This window comes from Meriones unguiculatus, chromosome 10, assembly GCF_030254825.1.
Source record: "Meriones unguiculatus strain TT.TT164.6M chromosome 10, Bangor_MerUng_6.1, whole genome shotgun sequence".
Taxonomy (NCBI): domain Eukaryota; kingdom Metazoa; phylum Chordata; class Mammalia; order Rodentia; family Muridae; genus Meriones; species Meriones unguiculatus.
The window spans coordinates 82,296,915-82,317,332 of NC_083358.1; the positions used below are offsets into that span (position 1 = coordinate 82,296,915).

The window sequence follows — 20,418 nt, forward strand, 5'->3', positions numbered from 1 at the left end:
AAAAAAATTTTTAAAAAGACAAAAAAAAAAAAAAGACTGTTCCCTCCCCGCCCCCAGTGTGACTCCCTTGAAGAAAACTTAATTTTATTTGCAAGGGGTTATCAATTGGTGACAGCTTCTAGGTTAGGGATGAAGGATATGTGTCCACTTCTCCTCTCAGTTCTAGAACCCCATCTGGTGCATACAGGCCCTGTGCAAGCTGCCTCGGGCTCCGTGAGTTCCTGCGTGTGCCACCCCTGTTGTGTCTAGAGACCCTTGCTTGATTCCTTGGTGCCCTCGGTCTCTTCTGGCTCACCCATTAGGGAGGTGGGTTGTTGTGTGTTCAGGTGTGAAGGTCAGAGCACAACTTGTAGAAGATGGTTTTCTCCTCCCACCATGAGGGGCTGTTTCCGTTGAACTCGGGTTCCCTGACTTGGTGGCAAGCCTCTTCGCTCTTTGAGCTATCTCACATCTGGAAGTTTTAGATGGCTGCACAGACGCTTGTGGAGGCAGTGCAGGCTTGCAGGAGTAAGCATATAAAAACAAATGTGGTGTCTCTTACCACTCAAGAAACGGAAGACACAAGACCCTCAAGAGAGATTCTAACAACAAAATAAACAAAATAAAATAAAATTAGGAGAGTCAGTCTGATACCTACCATCTAACCAAAGGATTTCACCAGAGAAATAATTCTGCAGCTCCAGAAGTACCATGATTTCCCTCACTTCCCTATGTTCTTCTATTCTTGGAGTAAGAAAGATACAGTTATTCTGACTTAGGAAGACAGAAGGAAGGAAGCCAGGCTAGGGATGTGCCCCAATGGCAGAGTGCTTCCTTAGTTTAGACAGGGTCTGGGATTCTTAGTGGATTAAGGTCTGATCCTTAACACCTACTAGCAATACACCAAAAAAAGGAAAAAATAAAAATAAAAATAAATCCAGCAGCTCAAGACATTGTGATCGGCTGAAGCCCTCCCCACCCCCGCCCCGTGTATACATCCAAATGTCTTCCTAAAATCATTAAGCAATATAAAGTGTTTGACTTCTCTATCATTTGTATGCCTTTTCACTCCTATTTCCCAGAAAATATAACTGGAGCTGTCTTAAGCCAAAAGTCGATTTATGGATTCAAAAAGGAAAACGGCGGAACATAAGATGTGTTTCCGTATTTACTGGGTTCAGAGGGCACCCACGCTTGTGTGGGTTTAGCTGGGCCCCAACACCCAGGTTTGCCTTCCTGAACAGCAGTCCTGCCTTCAGTTCTCACAGGGCGGTGGAACCGCAAAGGCACTTCACTGATAAGAGCCCAAAACAAGACGGTCCACTTGCATAAGCAGGGCCCCAATACATCCAGAAGTGTCATCTCTTGACGCTGAATGACTAAGCTTGATCCCATACTCATCCTAACTATCAAGAGAGCATCTGCACTGCCTTCCGCTAGACCCCAGTTAGAGGCTCAGCCCCAGCAAGTCTGAGCAGTGACTTAGGTTAAAGCAATTGAGACATGGTACCCTGTGAGGTGGTGGCTGATCCTCTAAGTATTTATCCTGCCCACAGAAATGTCCTTTACAAGTTACCACTTGTGGACCGCCCCTGCCTCAAACTGCTCTGCCCTGGTGCGGCCCACCGTGTATTTGAAAACCCCTTCCCCTTGGGCTCTTGCCCACCCTCACCTTGAATCTAAAATGCCTTTTCTTCTGCTTTTGTCCTTGCACTGGTCTTCCAGGATGGAGGAGGTGACCAGCGAGCAGGGGAAAGCCTGCAGACTGCCCCATCCCGAACAAGGGACCGGCACCTGTGGTGCAGCTCGGCTCCTCCCTAACTCCCTCCCGCAGCTCCCAGGGCGGTCGGGAACCTGGTCCATGCTCGCGCCTCCTCCGGCTCCTGCGTGCGCGCGCGGACTGCGGGCACACGGGAGACCGCGCGGCGGCGTGGGGCGAGGGAGGGGGGCGAGGGCGGGTCCTGGAGCGCGCGGAGAACTGGGCCGCCCCGCCCAGCCCCGCCCAGCCCCGCCCAGTCCCGCCCCGAGCTACTGGACCACTCGCCCCGCGAGCCCCGCCCGCCCCGCGCGCCCAGCCCACTCCGCGGGCGAGCGGATGCTCGGGGAAGCCGCCGCAGCCCTGGCTGCGCAGCTGTAGTGCAGAGAAGCGGAGGACCGGGAGGCAGGATGCCGGCGTTCCACAGCCCGAGGTAATGTCTAGGAAGGCACGCAGGTCCTCACCTAGCAGTCCTACCCTGGCCACTTGAAATGCGGACCCCAGAGATGGCAGCGCGACCATAGCAAGTTTCTGGCCACTGGAAACGAAGGGTCTTGAGATGTACACTCGTTGAATTTTATTTGCAGCCATCCCTTTCCTGTTTGAAATACGTTGATTTAAACAATGCAGAGACAACACCCCCTGAATCACTGTGGGTTTGTAAATATAATCCTGAAAGTTGTTTTTTGTTTTTTGTTTTGCATGGTGTGGTTCTTTGCTTATGCGTATTAACCTGTTAACTCGGGCTAGTCGGGAATCGTCCTTTAAAATATTCTTCGAGGAACACGGGCAAGTTTCGGTGGTGCTTTCAAACGTGGTATTTATCAGCTTAGTTAGCATCTGTCTCCCCTGAAGTGGTCCCAAGAGCTGTCCCTTAGAGATGGGTCTTGCGTGTGTCACTCTTGCCCTCTAGTGCCTCGCCCGCTTGGTAGCAGTCTGATGGCTAATATTAATAAGTTGTTACATAACGTGAGGGTACTGGCCAGGACTAGTCTCACTGCCACTGGCAAAGGCAGAAAGCCCAACGGAAGGCTGCACATACTCCTCTTTGATTTTTTTTTTTTTTTTTATTTTGGTCTGTCCATTGAAACTTTCCCGCGAATTTTCCAACTCTCTGAACTCTAATTCCAGGTAAGTGTATCTGTAAATTTAGACTTTGCGTAGACAGTTTACTCGGAGGGGCTTTCAAGAAAAGATAACTTTGTATTCATCCCATCAAGGGTCTTTGCACTGAACAGATACCTAATTTTATTAAATAAGATAAATGAGCCAGTAAAACATTTCATCATCTGAAGATCATTTTCAAGTTTCACGCTCTTCGGGTTAAAGAACTGAGGAGGTGACCGTCTGAGTTGGTTGAGATGAGGACACATCTCGACAAACTCACATTATGCAGGAGTAGCATGGGTGATCAACTGAATGTCTTTCGGCTGGTTGGAATTTTGGAAATAACATTAAAGATTTAAAATCCATCCACCAGTTTATCATGCAGTAACAATGCTTCACAAAGCTTCATATTTGATGCAGTTTATAACCTAAAACATTGTTTAAAATGATATGATTAAAACATTAAGTAAAAAAGTAAATAATTTGCCCAGCTATTTGCCTGACTATTGAGTAGAGAAGCTTTGAATTAAAAGAAAGCAGATGTGTTTTTCCTTTACTATAGCCGCTTTGGGGGAGGGAACAGGGAAAACTAAATTACACTCTCAGTAGCTTGGTCTAATCACTTCTCAACTAGTTTTTCCAATATATGGGCACTATTGGGGCTTGAAATACATTTAATACCTGTATTTTTATAAACACATTGGGAAATAGTAACATTTGTAGTTTGAAAGAGAATTCATGAAAACAGCACAGATGAGTTCCTGATGTTAGGTTAAGGCACAAATAAAAATAGGGAGTCGGGGATGAAACCGAGCTCAGGTCATTTGCTTTTTCCTTTTGTCCTTAGAAAATATCATATGATAAACTATGGCACAGTGCTGTTTGTGAGAGAAGAATAATGACAGGAAAGTTTCATATTCGGCTGAAAATGTTCATTTTTCTTCAGCCATAATTCCCTGTCAGTTTTGTATTTGAGAAGGTTTCAAATATAAAAAAGAAAGAGCTGGTTTTTTAAGATTCTCCTGAGGATATCTGTGTCGTGCACTGGGAGAGGCTTCCTCCTGCCTTCTCTACTTAGTACCATGTCTTGTACTCAGTAATGCTCTCTTTGTCCCCTCTGGGCTATTGATGGTAAAGCAGAAGGCTTAGCTCTTTCTGGAATTAAATGCCAATTGCAAGCTGGGCACTTGAGGTGGTAATTTTCTCAGCTTCCTAAGATATTTGAGATCAACTGAGAGTTCTGTTTCTTTGCAGAGAATTTTGTTACAGTTTGTTTTGGTTCAGGTCTACTATATCTTCTCTTGGAATAAATTTTCTTGAAGAAAATCTTATTTCTAAAAGTTCCAGTAAATAGGAGATTTACTTTTTGTTGTAATTGAGAGATTTGTTGAGAAACCATCCTTCCTCTGAAGCTGTCTCTATGTAAAGAAACTCTTGGGAGCTGCAATTGAAATACTGACTTTATTTCAAAACTTAAAAACCATAAAGAGATCATAATTGTTATATTTTGGTTTGAGATACCCGATTATATGGATTCCTTTGTCCTGGAAGAGGCTTCACCTAACCTTTGGTGATTGTGGCCAGCTTCTAAACTGAAGAGTGTAGGTTATTTCCAAAAGCAAACTCCTTAAATACATATGTTTATGGTTTGTCTGTACTTCATATGAGAACAAAGAAATAGAATTAAGAATAACTGCACTATTCCCAGCTGCTTAGCAGCTTAGGCAGCTATGGTACTTTTCTTTCTCTAAGATGTGGTCGCTGCAGAGATGCAGGCCACAAACATGCAGGACCTCTGAGGGCTGGTACAGATGGAGGGTGTGCTGGGCCATAATAATATCAGCTGTGATACAAAGATCAGTAATGTGAGCATACTCAAAAATTATTGTATGATTTAACTTCCTCTTACAGTTGTAGGAAATAAAAAACTGTAGCATTTATCTTTTTAGTAGACTCTATACAGGTAAAGCACCTGGTTGTCATAATAGATGGCTTATACTTTTTAAATTTTACTTTTACATTATTTTATGTGTATGCATATTTACTTTTACATTATTTTATGTGTATGCATATTTTTGCCTGCATGTATTTATTTGCACCGTTTACATCCCTTGTGCCTGTGGAGGTCAGATCACCTGTAACTGGAATTATATATGGTTGTGAGCCATCTTGTGGGTGCTGGGAATTGAACCTGAATCCTCTGCAAGAGTGGCAAGTGCTCTTAACCATGGAACCATCTCTCCAGCCTGGTTTATACTCTTATCTGATTCTAAATACTTTTATCAGTTTAATATAAGTTATATGGCTAGAAAAAAGTTCAACCCAGTTATGGTGAATGCCCGTAGCACAAAAAAATTCCCAACATTTCTAAAATTGCTGAGTACTGTGGCTAATGAGTACCTGTTGGTTAGCCAGAGTTTGAACAGCCAGCATCGTAGACTTGGGCCACAACCCTTAGTTGTCTCAGTTATGGCCTCCATTTCCCCTGCATGCCAAGTTTTAATCCTTTTGTTTAATTACAGTCCTTGTAAAGTTAAAGAGCCCTGCATTGTGGTGCACGCCTTTACTCAGGGAGTACTCAGGGAGGCAGAGGCAAGCAGATCAATGTGAGTTTGAGACCAGCCTGGTCTGCAAAGCAAGTCCAGGACATACAAGACATCCACACAGAGAAGCCCTGTATTAAAAAACAAACAAGCAGAAAAAAAAAAGTTAAAGTACACTGGATTCCACATCTGGCTGTGCCATGGCAAAGTCCCTGAAAGGCTCTTTCTGGCTTTGGGCTTGGTTTTGTCACCCTTGTAATGGTCTCAAAGCCTCTTCCCGGGTCTTTTGTCCAGAATTGTAGAAATCCCTATGAAAAGCCATCAGAGGATGGTGGCCTTTGCTTTACAGAGGCTTTTCAGTTTCATGAGGTCCCATTTATTGATTGTTGATCTTAGAGCCTGTGCTGTTGGTGTTCTGTTCAGGAAGTTGTCTCCTGTGCCAATGAGTTCAAGGCTTTTCCCCACTTTTTTCATCTAACAGATTTAGAGTATCTGGTTTTATGTTGAGGTCTTTGATCCACTTGGACTATAGTTTTGTGCAGGATGATAAGTATGGATCTGTTTGCATTTTTCATCCAGTTAGACCAGCACCATTTGTTGAAGATACTGTCTTTTTTTCCATTTAATGGTTTTGGCATCTTTGTCAAAAATCAGGTGTCCATAAGTGTGTGGATTTATGTCAGGGTCTTCTGTTCGAGTCCATTGATCCACCAGTCAGTTTCTATGCCAGTATCATGCAGTTTTTAGTATTGTTGGTCTATAGTACAGCTTGAGATCAGGGATGGAGATACCTCCAGAAGATCTTTTATTGTAGAGGATTGTTTCAGCAATTCTGGGTTTCTTATTATTCCATATGAAGTTGAGAATTCATGGAGATAACCTAGAACCCCTGCACAGATGTAGCCCATGGCAGTTCAGTGTCCAAGTAGGTTCCAAGGTAATGGGAACAGGGATTGTCTCTGACATAATCTGATTGGCCTGCTCTTTGATCACCTCCCCCAGAGGGGGGAGTAGCCTTACCAGGCCACAGAGGAAGACAATGCAGCCACTCTGATAGACTAGGATCAGAAGGAAGGAGAGGAGGACCTCCCCTATCAGTGGACTTGAGGAGAGACATGGGTGGAAAAAGAGGAGGGAGGGTGGGGTTGGGAGGGGAGGAGAGAGGGAGCTACAGGGGGGATACAAAGTGAATAAACTATAATTAATAAAAATAAAAAATATGAAAAAAAGAAAAGCCATCAGAGAGTAACACAAATCTTAACTTGCTGGAGAGTTATTTTCTAGAGCAGTCAGCTGCTAAAGTAACAATTATAGTCACTTAGCCTGTACCATCACTGTTGACACACTTTGCATATAAAATTCCATGAACCTTGTTTCAACTAGGTACTACTCCCACTTTAAATGAGGAAATTGAGGCACTAAGAGATTAACTATGTAAAATAATACCACTGGCCAGCACTGGAGCTGTAATTCATTTTGAATATGGCTTTAATTGTACATGGCAGTCACCACTGCTCAGTTCTGTCATCTGTGCCATCAAATATGGTTTGATATGCCCCTCATTATAAAGTAAAGAATCCAGGTACTTCTTCAGCCATTCCATACTACTCTACCCTAGCATAGAAAATAGGTATTTATAAGTTATCATTCAGAAGGTTATTTGCTGAGCATGGATTCTGCACCAGACAGAAAGCAGTGCCCAGGACAATTAAATGTAGCACACTCCTTAATAAAGTATAGATAGTCAGGTTTAGTTGTTACTCTAACTGTGTAGATGTTACTTATTCTCAAAGGTAGCCAAAGAAAAAGAGGAGACTAACCTGCCTTCCTTATGGATGAATTTCTAGACTAGAGCCATGGGACCAGCACCCACACCCTGGTCAGAAGTTCTTATCATCCTCTCTAGTCTTCAGTTTCCTACTCTAGACCCATTTTCTCTTGGCACATTGACCATCTTTCCTTTTCTTCTTTATGTAATCTGTCTAAAAAGTAGCCCACAATCATACTGTCAACTATGTGCTACGGCCATACTGTACCTTGTGATAGAGACGCCAGTGATAAACACTCTCAGGTCCTCAGAGATGCTGGGAACCAATGAAAGCCCTCATGCTGCATTGTGCCTGCCATTACGTGTGTATTCCAGCTCAACTCAAGAAATAGTAAGCAGACATTCTGCCGTTTCAGCTTCATACACAGGGACAACAGACAACAAACAGTAATGGAATAATTTTCTTTCCTGCCTTGCTAGATAGCACAACACTGAAGGAAATGAGCTAACTACAATCTTCCCTTCATGACTTCTAAATACAAAAAGGATGGGAACATCACAGTAGTCATTTTCTTTTTAATTTGCTATACAAAGATAATGACCCCAACTAAGGCTTTTCTCACATCCATTTTTAAGTCCCTGTTCCAGAGACAGAGTGTGTTCTCCGCTGTGCTACACAGAAACCAGTTTCTTACGTGCTTACCACAGCAGGGTTCAATGAACATGACACAGTTTCACACATTCTTTCCCAGAGAAAAGCATGTTCTTTGTCACTTTTTAATACTGCTAAATTACTTTTAGCATAGCCAAGAAAAGTATTTGAAGGCTCCAAATGCATTTTTCAAAACTTATATACAATGAACTTGAGAAAGAGAAATATTGTTCAGACTCCTGAGTCTTTCAACTGTAAGAACCTCTGGCACCTTAGTTATTAATACTCATTTTCCAGATGACTGTCTATTTTCCATTTCACATTCTGACAAATGCAACATGATTCCATTCCATTTGAAAATGATTTTGTTTCTTTAGGGTGATGATGGGTATCACTGGAAGAGAAGAGACCTTACCTTGTTAAACTGGTTTGTCTTACAGATAACTGTAGGACCTTACAATATATATTCAGTTCTTCCCTCTGTGTGTGGAATGGCTTGTGATTCCAAAAGACACTGCCCTTTCACTTTTTCTTAATTAAAAATAATTAGAGAATGGCCAATATAATCTTAAAAAAAAAAACAGATGCAATCAAAGAAACTCTAGCCACACTAAATTCTGCAAAATTTCAGAATGTGAAAAATAGAATCCAAGTAAGGGCCAGTGAGAGTCACATTTTGTACATCCTGATTTATGGCTCTGGTCAAGATGGTCACCACTGCTTTCAATGTTTATATTATTGACCTGACTGTTTGAGGCCAGTGTGATTGATGGTTTGACTTGAGTATTGCCCTAGTTTGTGAATGAGCTGCTATTTATAAGATTGAGTAAAGGCCTCCATTCCCCCACTGAATAAGTATTCAATGGGATGTTCTTCTATTAAAAACCTGGTTTTTTGTTGTTGTTTTCTTTTCTTCTTCTTCTTTTTATTTTATTTATTTATTTTTTTGTTGTTGTTACTGAGCACAAAGCAAACCATTCAAGTACTCACAGATGCTTCTCTATCTATGGAGAAACAACACATAGAACATCACAAAACTAGAAAACGTGGGATGTGCCGCAGAAAAAAATGCAAGGCAATGAGAAGATATTTCAGCAGGAAGGCATTGGGGACCCAGGATTGATGGGTGACCTCTCCGAGCTGAGACATTTATACTTAGAATTAAGATACAGCTGGTGAAATAGGGAAAAAAAAATTCCAGGCATAGGTGATACCACATGAAAAGACCCTAAGGCAAGAAGGAGATGGTGTCTTTGGGAGAGTGAGAGAAAAGCCACGATCTGATCAAGTACTATAGGTCAGGGCAGAGTGCTGACCATGCAGGGCCTTGTGGCTGTGCATAGGAATTTGAATTTGAATTAATAAGTTTTTTTCTTATTTTTTAATTTTTATTAATTACAGTTTATTCACTTTGTATCCTACCTGTAGCACCCTCCTTCTTCCCCTCCCAATCCCCTCTTCTCCACCCATGCCCCTCCCCCAGTCCACTGATCCTCATTAGGAGTGGCTACATTGTCTTCCTCTGTGTCCTGGTAAGGCTACTCCCCCCTCAGGGGGAGGTGATCAAAGAGCAGGCCAATCAGTTCATGTCAGAGACAGTCCCCATTCCCATTAGTAGGAAACCCACTTGGACATTAAATTGCCCTGGGCTACATCTGTGCAGGGGTTCTGATAAAACTCTAGTTCTAAAAAACTAATCCAAGTTCTATTTTATTGCCACAGCGAAGAAAGGTAGGGGGAATTGGTAACATCTGTGCTGGGTTCAATGAACAATGTTTTCATTCATAATGGCTTCAAATGTAATGTCTCCTGGCTGAGGAAACGTGCGCCTGAATGGAGTGAGTTTGGGGGAAAGGAACTGGGAAGATGTGGATTCATTCATATATGCTGCTAGGCTGAAATGAAAGACCATGAGGCATGAACCATTAGGTGCTGCATGGAGATGAAGAGTGTGTCAGGCTCATGTGGACCAGCCTTGAATTTTAGAGGGAAACTTAAGAATGTGTGCTTCCAGGGAAGTGAAAAAGCAAGACGTAATGGGAAAGAAGATCCTTAAGACAGGAAGTAAACAACACTAAATTGCTTCAGGAAGTCCCTGAAATTGACCAGTTTCACTAGAATGATTCACTCTCTCAGGACTATATACAGAGTAGAGACTTAAGAGAGTCACTCTCAGAGAAGACAAAAGAAGTCTCTCAGACATGCCCAACCCCTTTGAAGAAACAGGGACCAGGAAAATTTCCTAGAAGAAGCAAAGATGAGTGGAGCTACCTGGAATGGATACTCTAGAACCTGTTGAGCTGCCTTCAGGTTGTGCAATGTGGTCCAGGCTGCCAACCTTGCTGATCTGTCACCCATGTTGTATGTAGTGTGCTTTGGTGATGCAGAGTCATTTTTCGCTCTGTAAGTAACCCCATACCCATATTGCTATAAGTAATCCCAGTAAAATTCATTGGCTCACCAAATTGGACTTTGGTGCTGTCTATCCATTTTTTTAATTTTTTTAAATTTGTGTTGAGTAGACATTTGTTCATGTTTCCCCAGGAAAAGACATCAGGAAACAGACAGAAGATTGCAAATACAATTTTGAATAAGTTGAGTTTGCTTTCCAAAGATTCCATTGGAACAAACCGGCTACACAGTTGATGTGACTTGTCATTGCCAGGTTGATTTGATTTGAAGAACTTAGGCTTAAGCTATGGATGTCATGGATTCAAATAAGCTTTTGGAATTTCCTGGAGAGTAGGTGGTAATAAAAACCAGGGAGTGTGTGGCTCATCTAAGGAAAGAGAAAGGGCAGGAAGAAGCCATGGATCTGGTTTTGGGATGCTTCTGACTGAACATCCTTCTTTGCGTGGAAGCCCATGTGACTCTCTAGAGTTGTCATCTGTGCACCCCACAACCTCACTCAAGGTGAAATGTGTGCAGCACATTTATATCAGCTGCTCTTTGTGGGTGCTCAGTGTACTTTCATTGTTAGATGTTTTTCTCATGGTTCATTTCTATAACAATCTTTGTAATAACTAAAACAGGTTGGTTTCATTTATTCCTTGTCTGTGTGTCAGATGCTATTCTAGGAGAGTTCAATGGTTTGTACTCCAGCTTCTTCACCCATAGGTCATGATGCCAAATGAAATTGGGGTAACAGGATGTGGAGCTGTGAAGAATTCAATGATAGTAAGAAGTTTCTAGATGTTCAGTGACCACAGGTTAGCTCATAGTCAAACATGTGATGAAGCTGAGGTGTATCTGGTGGTGCTAGCCCATGCTGTATCACGGGCTTCAGTGGATCCTGCAATGCCACAGAGTGCACAATTATGAAGCCTGCTGGAAATGCTTCAGCTCTAGTTTGAGAGCATACACACAAAGTTTTTCACTTAAGTACAATGTTTAATTATAGAAAACAGACTGAATGTTTTCCTGCCGACATTCCTTAGCATGTAACTATCAAGTTAGTATTTCTTATTTTATTATTTTAGAATGCTGAATTAAATTGCTGTTTGAGTCACTGACTTGAGCTTCATGAAAAAGAAGTTGTTAAATTAATTTTGGCTTAAGAATAGAACATAATTTCCAACAATTTCTGAAATGGCTCTAAATGTGCCTCTGCCATTTTGTTGCCATGTATTTATGCAAAGCAGTGTTCTCAGCATTGATGATAATAAAATCAAAGTATTAATCCACACTGAAAAACTGAAGATCCTGTATGTCCTGCAGCACCAGATACTCAGCAATGCCTAATTCTTTGTATGAAAATGAATGAGCACATCGATCTCATTAATATGAAAATTGCTTTACTCGTTAAAAAATGATAACAATTATATGTCTATATATATATATATCAAAAGTGGTTTTTATTACTGTATGATTTGTCAAAATAAATTTGAATTTGTATATCTAGTTTTATATACCCATATCCCCAGGATCACATAAAAGTTTCGTGAATGAGAAAAGGTTATGAATGAAAAAGTTTAAGAAGATTTGTTTAATCCCACCATCATTCAAAATTCTAGAGTACAAAGTGCCTGGGAGAGGTACAGCTGAGTCATTCATGCTCATTGCTTCTCTATTCATAATAGCTGAGGAATCTAATCAGTCTACATGTGTGGTGCATATACACAATGGAATTTCATTCAGCTGTTAAGGAAAAAATGAACGCTTCAAGAAACTGAATAGAACTGGAAAACTTTATATTAAGTGATACAACCAAGACTCAGAAATAGTATATGTTCTCTCTCGTACATAGATTCTAACCTCTAACTCTCAAGTGAGTGTATGTATTTAGGTGGGAGTAAGTGTGGGTAATGGTCAGCAAGTGAAACTGGTCCATGAGACTGGGGAAAAATGAGATTTTAAGTAAAGACAATAGTAAGGAGAAATCCAGGGGACAGAAGTGTACAGCAGGATAGGGGGTTGGTAGGTAAATGAAAGCTGGGGCAGGGTGGTTGAGCAAAATGAAATATGTGTGAAAATGCCATATGAAAACTGGTTGCAATCTAAGTTAATTTTAAAACTTTATATGAAAGATTAAAAACAAACTCTAGGATAAAGCAAGCATGATAACACTGCTTCCACATGAGGTAGCTATTTCTCTCTCTCTCTTCTTTTTTTCTTTTTGGTTTTTTCAGTACACGGTTTCTCTGTGTAGCCTTGGCTGTCCTGAACTCGCTCGTAGACCAGGCTGACCTCAAACTCATAGAGATCCACCTGTCTCTGCCTCCCCAGCGCTGGGATCATGGACGTGCACCCACTTTAAAGACTGACTCCTCCGTGTCTGCTTCCTACTTGGCCCTGGCAAGGGAGCAAAGGCAAGGTTGCTCTAGTCTCTTTCAGTTCATCCTGTACTAGTTGTGACATGATGGCCAGTTACTCATTCTCTAGAGAGTCAAGACAGGGTCTGCACAGGCCAATATCTCTTAATGCCTGTGTGGATATTGTTCCATCTTTCTGGATGCTACTGCTTACAGGAAGTCCCCCTGAAATGGTAATGTAAAACTGGGACCACTTTCCTGTACTGGTAGTTATTCACGATACTGCCTGCATAGTTCGTTTTCAAAACTTAATACACTTATTTTTACGTCATTCGTCCTTCTTTCCTCATCCTGAAATGCCTGAGAATCATAATTTCCCACAGCCATAAATTCTGCAGTGCTGATGGAGACCCAGGCTTGCTGGCCAGCCTGTTTGTTCCCCTAGTTAGCATAAAGCCCCAAATGCCTGTACAAATTTTTTTAAGGTATTTGTGAGAGCAGTTCAAATATACAGCCTCGTTGTGTAAAGCGTTTACCTGTTGATCTTGGTTTTTAAAGTGTTTTCTGTGAAATAAATTGTTGGAGATAACAAGAACCCTTTGCCCTTGGGACTGTGAGCCTAAAAGGGAACAGGCATGTTGAGTTCTGCTAACAGTATTTTAACAGGATTCACAATGAAGGTTCACATGGCGATGATCTGACCTGAAAGGGAAAAAGGATAGAGCTGGAGTTTTACTGAGGAACTGGGTTTGTGTAGCTTGTTGAGATTTCAAAGATTTTCTTGAAGGTCCATCTTGAGTCACCTGTTTTCTAGAACGTGCTGGTCTTGCCCATGCTGTCATACCGCAGTTATTTTGCCTGCCCCGTCGGAAATGAACACCTTTTCTGGATTATCTAAGCTTGTGCTTCTATTACTGACTCACACCTTTAACTTTTAATGCTCCACTCTCACTCCAACCATAACTTCTGCTTTCCTCCCAAGACTTTCATGTCCATCCTCCCTGACAGCATCTTAGTGGAGACTCATGCCCATTCCCACAGAATCACTACAGCAGCCTTTAGCTAGCTTATCCCTACATCTCCTCTCCTGTCCTGTCCTCCCCTCCTCTCTGTCTTCACTCTCTACTATGTAGAACAAGAAGTCTGTCTTTTCACTATTGTGCATACACTCTGTCTTAGTTAAGGTTTTATTGCTGTGAAGAGACACCATGACCACAGCAACTCTTATAAAGGAAAACATTTATTTGGGACTGGCTTACAGTTCAGAGGTTTAGTCCACTGTATTGTCATGGCAGGAAACATGGCGACATGCAGACGGGCATGATGCTGGAGAGGAAGCTGAGAGTTCATCTGGATCCACAGGCATCAGGAAGAAAGAGAATGTCACTAGACCTGGCTTGAGTTTCTGAGACCTCAAAACCCACCCCCTAGTGACACTCTTCTTCCAACAAGGTCACACCTTCTCCATCAAGGCCACACCTCCTAATAATGCTACTCTGTATAGCCTCTGGGGGCCATTTTTATTCAAACCACCACACACTGCCACAATAATTGCTTGTGCACATTTTTTTTGACTTTCTGTTCAAATACGTCTAATGCTATTTCAAAACTAAAAGACATTCATTAATCAGCTATAGTTTTCCAACTAAGTATTATTTCCAACTTTATCACAGTACATAGTGTCATATAATTACTTTATTCTCGGTCTTGGTCAAATACATTGTAATCACTAGATTTCTTACGCCTAGATAGAGATTTTCCTGACACCCATCCTCACATCCATACCTTCACCACTGTGCTGGGTGTTCCTTAGGCGCTATGGCTCTTCAGAACTTTCACTGACTTCCACACATCTTATTAATATGACATAGTGTTGGCTGTTCCCTATCATAAATCATAACTTGTCATGTGTGACATGGTGTTAGCTATTGTTTCACAGGTCTCATTGGTGTCAATGAATCCATCTTTATATATTCAAGGATTGTTCCTAGTTTCAGTTCTGTGCTGTCTTCAGCATTGACTACAGCAGTAATCTCAAATTAGTTTTTCAGTAATTACCTCATGGCTGATTGCAGAGCAATTTCTGGGTGGGATTTTTTTTTTTTGTGCGGGTGAGGATTTATATCTACCATAGATTATTATGTTAGATTTATCACATGCTAGCTAGGGTGTTATGATTGCATTTACTTCATATTCAGTAAAGCAGACATCAAATCCAGCAATTTTTAGCAACTATAATTATTAATAGTCATGAGTAACCTTAAAAGATACATTATGGCATTAGCATAAAATAGAAGTGTCTAATAAACCTACAGGCATAATGAGCCATTGAATTCAATAAATTCCACCGACAGTCATTGAGCTTATTCTATGCTGGGCACAGGAGTGCAATGATAGATAAATGAGGTTTTAATTCTCCCTTCTTAGAGTCCCCACCCAAACAGAAAGGATGATTTAAAAAAAGTATGTGACTATTTTGTTAGTAAGTACAAGGGAGAGGACTTTTTCATGACCATGTGTTAACTACTGGGTCTTTGCAAGTTTGAAAAGTCAGAAAATTTGATGAGAGAATTGTGAGGGCAAGTTAGTTTCTCGTGCTTACCAGTTCGTGGGCTGCCTCAGCCATGACAGACTTGGAGGTTGATATCCTCGCCCTTGCCTGTGCCTACAGCACCATGAAAGATGAGGACACCATCAGTCCATTCCATCATGAGGTTTTTTACAACTAGAAAAAAAAAAAGCAGGGAGCAAGAAGTGGCTGTTTATGAGTACATAGTGAGACTAAAGTTGGGCAACAGCAAATGAGACATTCGGGCAGAGTGCAGGAAACCTTGTGGAAGAAGAGGGAGATAGAAAGACCTGTAGTGGACAGGAACTCCACAGGAGACCAACAGAACCAAAAAACCTGGGCCCAAGGGGTCCTGCAGAGACCGATAATCCAAACAAGAACCATGCATGGAGAGGACCTAGATTCCCTGCTCAGAGGAAGCCCATTGGCTGCTTAGGTTCCAAGTAGGTTCCCTAGTAAGGGGATCAGGGACTGTCTCTGACATGAACTCAGTGGCCTGCTCTTTGATCACCTCCCCTTGGTGGGTGCAGCCTTGCCAAGGCACAGAAGAAGATGATGCAGCCAGCCCTGATAAGACCTGATAGGCTAGGATCAAATAAAAGGGGAGGAGGTCCTCCTCTATCAGTGGAATAGGGAATACGCAAATGGGGAAAAGAGGGAAGGAGGGTGGGATTGGGAGGGAATGAGAGAGGGGGCTGGGATACAAAGTGAACAAATTGTAATAAATAAATAAATAAAATCATTGTAAATATTCTCATACAGGCTAGGCATATTCTCAACACTGGCTGAAGCAGGAGGATTGAGGGTTCTAGAGTTCTAGAACAACCTGGCTAAAGATTGAGAGCCCATCTTTTAAAACAGTAATGGTTTACAAAAAGCAGAATTATTGTGTATCTGTGTTAAACTAACTCCTACCGTTGCAAATATACAATAGGATAACCTCTCATATCTGAAGGAAATTTTGGAAAATTTTTGGAAAAGAAATGACGTTGGCATTTTATATTTACTAAATCCAGGGAAACAGGGCCGGGTCATTACACTTCAGGATATGTCAGGCTCTATAATTTGCACTAGCAGTGTGTAGCTCGTTATTATTTTAATACTTTTATCTTACTTTTCTACAATTCGGCCATGGCATTTGTCCAATATTGTGCAATATTGTGCTCCTGCATATATGACATTTTCTAAAGCTTAAATGTCTGTTCAAATTACCCTCCTTTTAGCTTCTGCTCAAGTCTTCTAGATTGGTCATTTCACGGACCGTACCCTATTTGCTATGGCTTCATTCCTCTCTCATCTCATTGGGGGCCATTTGCCACTAATCCACAGTTCCATGCTAACATTCTTGTCACTGTCTCTTCTTCAGAATGTAGATGCTTTTTAAAAAATTTGACACTTTGAACGTGTATATTTTAAGAAGGGAAATTGCTACCCAGTAAATATTTGAATAAACGACACAGATACTCTAAGTATCTGGGTAATAAACTGTAATATGTAATTTATAACTTACAGCCTGTACATATATTCCAAACATTATTCATAAAGATATATACATATGCATACGTTATTAAAATTCTAATTTGCTACTTATTTCATGTATAAATATTACAGAATTTTAACTCTGTTATTCTTAGTGATCACTTATTCTGGCTTCATGAGTGTATCTGAGAAGTACAGAATGGAAATATTGGGATCAAGAAACAGAGGAGGAGCCCTAAATGCACTGTAACCACCAAATGCCAGGTTTCCCACCAGTGCTTACCCAACAGCCATCTGTGGGCACACCATGGGGACAATGACAAGACTTACCTTAAACTTTTTGTATTCCTCATAGAGTGGCAGGACCCTACCGAGCAAGTGCTCTAAAAACACCTATGTTTCCCTCTTTATTTTTCAAAGTAACGAATTTTCAGAGGTTACCATGTCTTGGGAATTAATGGAACACAAAGCATTTCATGCTGTCTCAACTGTTTTCATTACATTTTTAGCGTAAGTTTATAGTGATTACTGAGGTCAAAAAGCATAAATTGATCACTGAAGCATCTGGACAAAGCTGCAATGGTGTGCATGCCTGCTTGCAAGCCACCTCATTCCAGACCTGACGGAGCCTGGGAAGCTTTTTATGCCTCACAGTCATTTCATCGTATAATTGCTAAGATATCTTAAAGCTATAATGTAAAGTAATCAACTGGTTTGCAGAGGCCATCTTTGCATGTAGAAAGGATTTTTTTTTTCCTAATGAAAGCAACTATATTAAGATAATTTCTCAAATGAATTAGAAACGTATGTACAATGAGAGTTTAATTACGTTAAGATGTTTGGGGAAGAGAAAAAGCCCACTGTTGTAATTTTGGCACCTAATGAGATATGTCCACATTTTTTAAGCCCTTGATGCGTATGATGCAGCCTGCGCAGTTTGAGTATACACTGCAAGATGTGTGTATGGACGGCGGGAACTTCCGCAGGTACTTGCGATGTGTGTGCCCTTACATCCTGGTTACTGACAGGATTGCGGGCAAAGCTGGCCGAATCCAGATCCTGGCCCGTCCAATCACTTGTTCTGTGTTCGGGACAATGACTGTGTATTGAACGGAAGGAACCCCCTTCCTCATTCTTCCCCTCACGTGTCCTCCTCCACAACTCTAAGGAGAAAGCCAGATTTTCTAGAGTAACTTAAGTCCAACTGATCTGCCACACGCTAGGAACTCGCTCATTTTGATGCCGAAGACATCATGTTTTATGCTCTGTCCTGTTTTGTTCTGCTTTTCAGACTGCGTTTCCTGTGAGGCCAGGTCGCGCACTCCAGATGTGCTGCAATGGTGACATAAACTGTTGACTGAGAGTAGGAGCGTGGCTGGAACTCCATCCTTCCTCCTGGCGTTTGTTTTTTTTTTAATGGTGCTTCTGCTGGAATAGTCAAAGAAGTCCGTCCAACATGAGTTTTATCATGAAACTTCACAGACACTTTCAGAGAACCCTGATTCTGCTTGCCACATTTTGTACGCTGAGCATTATTATTTCTGCTTACTACCTGTACAGTGGCTACAAACAGGAGAGCGAGCTCTCCGGGAGGGCGTCGGAAGTGGACTGCGGTGACCTCCAGCACATACCGTCCAGGCTGATGGACGTGAAGAGGGCAATGCTTTCCGATGCTTCCAGGACAGACCCCACAGTCCTGGTGTTTGTGGAGAGCCAGTACTCATCCCTCGGTCAAGACATCATTACAATGCTAGAATCCATTCGGTTTCACTATCACACTGAAATCGCACCTGGAAAAGGAGACCTTCCAGCCCTTACAGACAGTGTGAAAGGCAAATACATTCTCATTATTTATGAGAATATTTTAAAGTATATAAACATGGACTCTTGGAATAGAAGCCTCTTAGATAAATACTGTATAGAATATGGTGTGGGTATCATTGGATTCCACAAAACTGGTGAGAAAAACCTACAGAGCTTTCAATTCAGGGGCTTCCCCTTCTCCATAAGTGGAAACCTGGCTGTAAAAGACTGCTGTATTAACCCTCACTCCCCTCTGCTTCATGTGACCAAGTCATCCAAGCTTGACAGGGGCTCTTTACCGGGAACAGACTGGACAGTTTTCCAGGTTAACCACTCCACCTACCAGCCAGTAATATTTGCCAAAGTTAAGACTCCAGAAAACCTATCTCCTCCCATCTCTAAAGGTGCTTTTTATGCCACTATCATCCATGACCTGGGGCTTCATGATGGGATCCAGCGAGTTCTTTTTGGCAACAACTTGAACTTTTGGTTGCACAAGCTCATCTTCATAGATGCCATCTCCTTCTTGTCTGGGAAGAGGCTGACATTGTCCTTGGACAGATACATCCTTGTGGACATTGATGACATATTTGTGGGGAAGGAGGGAACAAGAATGAACACCAATGATGTGAAGGTAAGGCCCTGTTATCTTAGACTTCCACAGTTGACGTCATACATGAGATAACAACACTGCCAGCTTCTGTAGGACTGAGTTTTCCAGGACATGGAACTTCTGTTTGATCAAGAGAATCTGGAAGAAACTAGGGCAACTGGTTACTCTCACCTTGCATCACATATGTTTCTAATGTACTTCTATCTGAATCAGGAAAAGGGCAGATTGTACTAAAATATAGAGTGTGGTGAGATCCAGAAATGGTTTTCTGTGTGTGTTTAAGACTGCAAAATAGAAATCATTTTTGCTTAGTTGCTTTCTAGAAACTATCCAGTTAGAAAACAAAGGCATCCATTAAAATATGAAGTCAGTGAATTTTCAGAAATTAGAGATCATAAGGAGCAAATTTGGGTATTTTTCAAAGTGTAGCATGAGTTTGATTTCACTAGCCATGGAAAACTATGACCTGACCACAATGACGGGTGGCAGGTTTGTTCACATGGAAACCCAAGGGCTTAGCTTCTCTCCAGATCACATCCGGCACTCATGTGATGCCACTGTGCTGCAGATAAATCAAATCCACTTCTTGCTGTGTAAAACTGCTTCAATTCAACAACAACAAAAAAAAAGAGTATCAAATTAGAGCTGAATCCATCGTGTTGCATAAACAACTAGTTATTCAACATAAACAAAGACAAAGTTGAAATCATCTGCATGTCTGTTACTTTTCCAGTTAAAACTAGGACTCTGTTACTCTGTAGTGTGGATTTCTCACAGAAAGGAGAGATTTTGGATATATAATTTTTATTCTTTACAGCTTTAGCCTTCTGATAGAATATCTAGAACTAGAAATATTATTTTGAGCATATAGCTGAGTAGGTAAATGCGAACGACCTAATTTGGATCTCCTAGACCTTCCTGGTAGTAGGAGAGACCCAAGTCCAGCAAGCTGATCCATGATTTCCACACATGCGAACATTCACACACAAACACAAAATAGTACATTAACTTTTGTGTAAAAAGATCATCTAGACAATTGCATCTTTTTTTTTAAGCCACTAAGTTTCTAACAAATAATATTAATATTCATCACAGCATTTAAGTAAGGTATTGGTGCCACAGAGAATACTCTTTACTATAGGAGAGTATGAAAACTGAGGAAAAAGACACTTCTATATTATGGGTGCAGTTTTTAATTGATTAATTATGTTTAAATTTACATTAAAGGTTTTGCAATTTGCTTTTGAAAGGAAATTAAATTTTGAAAGCTAAATTAAAACCAAACTGGAAGATTAGTCCATGTACTTATGGACTAAACAATATTTAATTCTTCTAGTTTTCTCTTTCCAATTACTGTGATAACAATGTTTAATACATGTACATCTATCTATCTATATA

General features: G+C 41.2%; 1 protein-coding gene across 4 annotated transcripts in view; it reads left to right on the top strand.

Annotated features, from left to right (window-relative positions):
* The first annotated feature begins 2,035 nt into the window (after nucleotides 1–2,035).
* Nucleotides 2,036–20,418, top strand: part of Ndst3 (N-deacetylase and N-sulfotransferase 3) — a 147,524-nt gene continuing 129,141 nt past the window's right edge. For 3 of the 4 annotated variants that reach the window (XM_060392794.1, XM_021650661.2, XM_060392796.1), the window contains exons 1-2: nucleotides 2,036–2,168; nucleotides 17,896–19,041. In XM_060392794.1, the coding sequence (XP_060248777.1) occupies nucleotides 18,061–19,041 (981 nt within the window). In that variant the 5' untranslated portion in view covers nucleotides 2,036–2,168; nucleotides 17,896–18,060. Of the gene's footprint in view, nucleotides 2,169–2,749; nucleotides 2,867–17,895; nucleotides 19,042–20,418 lie in introns of those variants that run through there. The other variant, XM_060392795.1, reaches the window with a different exon arrangement.